Source organism: Montipora capricornis, chromosome 13 (genome assembly GCF_036669925.1).
Source record: "Montipora capricornis isolate CH-2021 chromosome 13, ASM3666992v2, whole genome shotgun sequence".
NCBI lineage: Eukaryota > Metazoa > Cnidaria > Anthozoa > Scleractinia > Acroporidae > Montipora > Montipora capricornis.
In genome coordinates this window covers 37,826,020-37,833,321 of record NC_090895.1, presented here as the reverse complement: position 1 = coordinate 37,833,321, position 7,302 = coordinate 37,826,020, and the positions used below count along the sequence as shown (strand labels likewise).

General features: G+C 42.4%; 1 protein-coding gene across 1 annotated transcript in view; it reads left to right on the top strand.

Moving 5' to 3' along the window:
* The window catches only part of LOC138028582 (cullin-4A-like), a 34,874-nt gene extending 31,370 nt beyond the window's left edge, over positions 1-3,504 (top strand). The window contains exons 21-23 of the mRNA XM_068876175.1: positions 228-281; positions 1,334-1,432; positions 1,513-3,504. Of these exons, the coding sequence (XP_068732276.1) occupies positions 228-281; positions 1,334-1,432; positions 1,513-1,608 (249 nt within the window). The 3' untranslated portion in view covers positions 1,609-3,504. The remainder of the gene's footprint in view (positions 1-227; positions 282-1,333; positions 1,433-1,512) is intronic.
* Positions 3,505-7,302: the final 3,798 nt, after the last annotated feature.

Here is a 7,302-nt window from a genome sequence, read left to right as displayed (position 1 = left end):
CTTCTCCACACTCTCTCTCTTCACGCACTGCGGGTAACCCTGTGATGGACTATCATCCCGTCCCGGGGGAGTGTGGGGTATCAGTACTCTTCTTCATACCACAGGAACAGGGATACGGTCTCGCCCGGTGAGCCCATTGGTGACTTTCCCTTGGCCATTGCGCGTGTGCGGCCACTCACACGTCGTAAACAAGAACTAAGGCATAAACGTTTTTTTCATTCGTACAGCAAGAAGAAAATATCAACACGACAGAGAGAGTTTTTCAGGATCGACAATACCAGGTAACAGAGGAATGAGTAAATTGGCTCTCGTGCGCATTGATTACTGGGTCAAGTAAAGTAGTCCTATTAGGCTGTGAGGGTTTATTCTGTATTTCATCCTATTTGCATTGGAGGCAGTTCGCCCAGTGATAAGGGCGCTTGCCTTGAGATCCGAAAATCCCGGGTTCCCGAATAACCCTTGCTGCGCGATTTGGAAGACAGGCCGGCATTACCATACGTGCGCCGAATTTTTGTCGATCTCAACCTCCCTGGAGGATTTTTCTCCGGGCACTCGGATTTTCCTCCCTCGTCAAAATCGACGTCCATGGCACATTTTAATTGCGCTTGGACAAACTGTCAATCGGAGCCTCGCTATAACACTAAGGACGCTTTCCATTTGACAGAACTGACCGGCCAGACTGGGCATTTGGAAGGGCTAACTATACAACGTGTTCAAATTAACACACTTCGAGAATGATTTATACTCGTCCAGGAGAATGGTAGAATTATCATGCCAGTGTTACTTCAAATTGTTGCAATTTCATTGAAACCTGACTGGTCTGGCCGGACGAATCTGACAAAAGGAAAGCGCCCCAAGATAGACCATAGATACACCTGTCGCTCTTTTATGGCGCTCGCTCTTCCTTTATGAACATAAACGTCTTCTTTTATCGAGCCCGATCGTAGTTGCTGTTTTGTCCTACAGTTTCAGACATTGTAAGGGTTGAAGTCAACTGGGGCTTTTGCCCTGTTTTCACATCCTGTCAGCGTCCTTTTGTGTTATTGTTTGTGTGCAGTTTCTTTATCAGACAAACGTCAATAAACTAGACTACACTATTTTGCTGTCCCTCGCTCCAAAAAGCATCTACTGTTCGCCCGTCGGCGTAAAAAGGTTTCACAAGACAGTGCTCACGGTATATCAATTACTTCGTCCACAATTAATTTCCATTGCGCATTGCAAGTCGCAGAAATGACATGAAACAGTATCGCCTCGGAGATCTCACCCAAAAACAGTGAGGATATTGTACTGTTCCGTGTAAATATGGTTTGTCGTTTTCATTTCATCGTTTTAGATTGACGCTGCCATCGTGCGCATTATGAAGACTCGCAAGACACTTAGTCACACACTTCTCGTCAGTGAACTTTATAACCAGCTCAAGTTTCCTGTCAAGGTACGCCGGACCAGTAAATATAATACCTATAATTTGTGAAGAATTTACTTTTTTACACGACCTTCGTTTCTGCATTGCAGCCCACAGACCTCAAGAAACGCATCGAAAGTCTCATAGAGAGAGATTACATGGAACGCGACAAGGAAGTTCCCAACCAGTACCATTATGTTGCGTGACGCCTTAACCTGGATACGTTACCTATGATCTTGTCACGAAACTAACTGTTTTGGCAGTAGATGTTGAGGGTCGCTTATCATTGATAAATACTCGTGTATAGAGCGTGTCACCGTAAACGCAAACCTGGGAAACTGCCACGCATTGCTTTATGGAAACTGGCACGGAATTTGCTGTGTATTGCTTTTGTCTGTCTCGCTTAATCCAATGAGAATTTGGTAATTTGTTAAACTGATCACCTTGCTGATGGTTCTCCTTATTCTCTTTGCCCGTTTATGGGTCAGTGTATGGAGAAATCAAAGTTTGATTCTTTCAGGGGACTGTTCCCTATCGCGCGTTTTAGCGCGTTAAATTTCGCATGGAGTTTGCTTTAAGTTACATGAAAGCCTTTATTTTGCGTCTCGCCGCGCCTAAAACCGTAAGAAAATAAGGTAATGGATATATGTATATTGCTTGACTGGCTTTCAAAGAGATGTAAAAATATATGTAATCGCGAAAAGCGAGTTTAACAGTGAAACTCGAGACTATAAATAGCTCGCCCCGGGCGCGGTTTCTTTAGCGTGTTCAGTAATTGAGCTACGCCTCCATCTTAGGGCCCTCTTAGGTTCTGTTAGAAGACGAGTAATACAACTATCTGACCCTCCTTTGGCCATCGTCCTTGTGTAGTCAAGTACCAAGGGTGTGAAACCAATTCAGAAAAAATTGTCTAGGCGAAGTGAGCTTCTCCAAGCAAGAAGTTGCTTTAGGACTGGTCTGGAGCGGATAGAAGACACGAGATTGTCTACGACTTAGTGAAAGACGGCTACGAAGGAGACTAGGGTTATACCAGTTTTTAAGGAATTGTGGCTGCCTTTTAAACAGTTGGAGAATTGGAGACTAGTGTGTGTAATGGTACACCTATTTGGTTACGCCTTCTTATAAAGTGCCTCTCTCACACGCGATAGCTTTAACCCTTTGATTCGCACAATTGATCATTATGTATTTCAATACACTGTCACGTAGACAAGTATACACCTTATTCCAAAATTGCCGCGATTTTAGTATTCTTTTGTTTACTTGCAAATTGGCCCTTTTGGCCTCGCTTTCAATTGTAAAATTCAAAGGAATATTTAACCTTAAACGAGGTCAAAAGGGACAATTTGCAATCAAACAACATAATACTAAAATGGCGGCCATTTTGGAATAAGGTGTATTAAGAAGAATGAAGATTATTATCAGCCAAGGGGTGTTATCTTGATGTAATACTAAATTCTCAGGACTAGCCAAAAAAGAGATCTATGGAAGTAGTTAAGAGAATTAACTTCTAGGTCATGGGAGTGAAAGGGTTTTAATAAACTTGTACAAAGGAGAAAAAAGGGGTCACCCCCCCTGACTGAGCTCCCGTTTGGAGTCTTTGTGTGAGAACAGACGAAAAGTGACTGTCCTCTGAAGATTAAAAAAAAAAAAGGAAGAAGGAAGCGCCCCTTTGACAACATAACTGCTTTCCGAGCGTGCGCTGGTTTTTTTCCGCTCTCGGCACCAGCTGCATAAATAGTTACGATTGGTTTGTCAACGCGACTTTCTTAGTCGTGTTTGTTCAGATAAACAACCACGTTCGCTCGGTGATGAGGCCTGGTCGCTTTACTTTTTATTTTATTTCCTGCTCACTACAGCGTCCTTTTGAAATGGAATCCCCGTTTTTGATTCGTCAATGCTGTACTTACCAGTGAAAGTGATTTTGTGTAAGAGTCTCAGTTTAATTTAAACGTTGAAGCCTAGTGTTGTTTGAAAGGGTTTGACTTTTTCACTATATGTTCCGGTATCTTTGTATATTTCAATGTTTCGTTAATTTGCCTCTTCCTTTTCGAGTCATTACAATGTAATAGTTTGTTAATAAAAAACGATATAGTTTTAGCTAACCTTTGGAGATTTGTCGTATTGGGCTTGTGGGCGACATTTCTGATACCAGTTATCAGTGCGTCGCTGGGGACCTCAGCTCGAAGCTATTTTTGAAACTCTGCTCTGTCGGCTCTGCTTTCAGTTGTTTCCAGCTGGACGGGCGCCAGGTGCCATCCCCAGTGTAATCCGGTTTTCCAAAAAAGCCTTCTGGGGGCCATTCGCAAGAAAAATATCGATCACATTACCGCCCATATTCTTTTTAATAACCAGAAACCATCCATTTATAATTACTTGAGGAAGCCGTCGGCTTCCAACGATACCAGCCTCATAGCTGAAGGAACCACCTACGTCAAATAAAAAAGACTTTGACTTTACTATGGAAATGATACAGACATTGAAGGAGGTGGGAGAATGTTGGACATCTTGGACAAATTTGTAAATTTATATTTATAAATATCAACTCTCTTCACATTTGTCTTCAAGCCAAACGTTACATTTGTATCCCATTTGTATCACATGTCTATAAATATTTCTTTTCAAGACAAATGTCATATTTAGTCATACAGTCAAGTGTAGACAAAATTTTAGTCGACAAGAAGCAGTGAAATGATTTTAACGATATTTCTAACCGTGTTCAGGGAAACAGCTTTAAAACGTGTTCACTCTGTGGTGTGAATAGGGCACTAGTCAATGAATTAGGCCCACGGGGGTTCTATGTCATGGCGCTTAAAAACGGATCGCTCTAAATTTTAATTTAATAGATCCGAAATAAAGTTGAAATACGATCCGATGCTGTCAAAGAACTTAATTATCTTTTTGCAGTCACAGTTGGAGGGCAGGTGAGAGTCAGACATGATAAAGAGATCAAGCATATTTAATCAAGTAAAGAACGGGGATCAACTCAGTCCGATGGTCTGTCTCTGATTATTAAAAAAAAAGGTAAAGAAAAGCAACTATATGTAACGTCGATAACTCGCCGCGGTAATTCAACTGACAAACCTGAGGTCGACTGTGCGCTCATTTTACTCCCCCTTCGTCATCAGTGCTCCGTTTTACTGGTATTTAAAGCTACTTAAGCTACACAGAACGGAAAGAAGTCGAAACAAGGATGTGAGATCCGGGAATTGAATTCAGGACCTCTTGCACCAAGGCCGCGCACTAACCGACTGTACCGTCCTCACTCCTCATGATGAGCTTATCCATTATTAAATACGCGATCTTCCCAGCTTGCTTCGCTTGTTTTTGCTTAGGCAGATGCTCTTTTACGCCTTCGAAGAGTTTCAGCGGCAAGGTCTTCATTGACAAACATACCGTCGCCGGGCTTCACTGTCCTCGCTGCCTTCAATGTAGGATTTTTCTGCTTCCAGTTTACCAAACGACAGATAGCAGTGCGGGGCCGATACGCTTAGAGAAAGCGTTGCCGGCATCAGCTTGCCTACGATTAGCTTTACTGGTACGATGTGCTCGCTCAATTTGCACTTCGTAAGAGAGATTGAGTTTAGATTCCAGTGCCACTTTAGCTTTACGTTCAGTTTCTTCCCATGTTCATCAGATTCCTCGAGTATTCCATCAATGCGATTATTGTTCCTCAGTACGGCTTTGGTTTTCAAAATACTCCATTTTAATCCACTTGGGCTTGCTTCTCCTATCTCCTTCTCAGTCTTAAGTATTTGCTCGGTTAAGGGCTTGAGGTCTTCAATGTCTTGAAAGCTGCAAGCTAGGTGTCAGCTCTTTTAGATCTTTGATCACGCCATCAATCCTACTATTCACACTAGCCAACATAGAGTCAAATAAATTTCTGAATAGGGATTCTTGAACCTTAAGCATTTCAAAAACATACTTTTTGGTGACAACTGAAATCATCAGTGTCTTCGTGGTCAATTTCATCGCCGCCATTTTTCTTGTCACCAAATTGTCACCAAGATGTGTCAAATGAGATTTTTTATCTTTGCTTTTGTGCTGTTTGCTGCTCATCGCCTCTTAGCCTTTGCAAAACTTCTCAAACCATTCACGACAAAACTAGTGGAAGTAGAATTCAAACTGAATTGACATAAGTTAGAAGAAATGACGGGAGTACAGCTCTGCACGTCTTTCCTTGCTTAGAACTTCATGCGTTCCCAAAAAATAGGTACGCATATGTAAAATACAGAACCCAGAAAGACTGAAGGAAATAAATGGAAATCGAGAAATATTGGCTTCGAAGCTGACATGATGTTCAACTTCAATAGGGAGCTTAAGCATGCGCGTTTTTGAGACGCCGACGGCAACCGGAAGAGAACGTTTCGTGTGCCAGGACAGTGGTGTCTCCCAGATTTTTATACTAATCATCTCTAATGGGGAAAAGATACTTGGCAATGTAAACGTGGTTGTGTGAAGACAAGTCAAAAGAGAAAACAGCTGACTTCCGGTTGCCGGTTACCCCCAATTTTCTTTTTGGATTTCAATAACACTTGTTAAGATCTACAGTTCCTGCTCAATCATAAACCAGGGCAAAAATATCTTTAATTAGTAGGCACCGTCCTTAAGCTCCCTAATAGCAAGTTCAAGTTCCACGACAAAAATTCACGGTAGCAAAGCCCTGTGCAGCGGGGTTAGTATCAGTATGGGAGACCTTAACTGATATACGACTTGCTGACGGAAAACTCCAATCTCGTTCCCAGGGTCTCCAACTGAATACATCCGTGGCAAAATGGGGGCAAGATTGTTGTTTTGTTAGTTTTTTTTTACTTTCAAGTGTTATAAAAGTCGACAAGAAATGTGCGAATTCAACACAAAGATCACAATCGTCCAACTCTTGAGGTTGATCATTGGGATGTTTCTAAAACGAAGACCTAACCTCAAAATGTCCGAACGATGCCAAACAGCTTATTATGTCTGGTCGACTGTCTGGTCTGTGGTGTACGACATTGTGTGTTATGGAATGCCGGGTAGGAGCGGTGGAACAGCAGGAACGTTGGAAGATGACAGAGGACGTTTACCATCATGTTTGTCTTAAAACAGCTTGTTTCGGCGAGAAAACAAATGGTACGGCCGCCGTACCATTTGTTTTCTCATCGATTCGGCGAATCTTAGAAAAAAGCAAAGAGAGGCTCTCTTGTTACCTTTCTTCCGATTAGGAGTCTGGTTAAATTCAAGAAGCTGCCCTCCGGACTCCTCTTGGAGGACGGCTCCTCCTCGAGATTGATCCACACGCGGTAAAATGGTCGTAAGGCTTTTATTCGCGTAGTTCTTAACAGTTTGAGCGAAAAAGGGTCTTCCTGGTCTCGGGCAGCGAATCCAAGTAATCGAAGCTAAGATCATCGTTTTTCAAAACATTATGTCCTTGTGCTGGGAAATCTCCGAACTTTTCAATCTCCTGAGAGCTCGGGTTACTATTGTAGTTTTAAGAATTCGTTGTCGATCCCTCATCATCGTAATATGACTACTATCAATTGTTTGATTAACAAAGGAATCGCTAGGATGAGGACGATAAACCGAAGCCCCCATCCCACAACCTTTCAATGTGCAAAACCGGTCATAACCCTGTGAACGTAAAAAAACCCACGCGCTTTTCACCAAGAGAAGGGCATGGAACTTGCCGCCTGTCTGCTGTGGTGTACCAAGCTACTCTTAAAATCCGAAGGTAATTTTTAACACATATGATGAAGATGTGATCGCTTCCAGACATAGTTCAGTTTTATGGTTACTCGCCGACGTCCAACATTTTTGCCAGATACTTCTAATACTATAGGAGCACTACGAATGTTAGCCTCCCACGCAAACGATTCTTACGGGTTCGTCACGCAATCATTCCTCCCCCACGTAATCTTTGAAAGAAA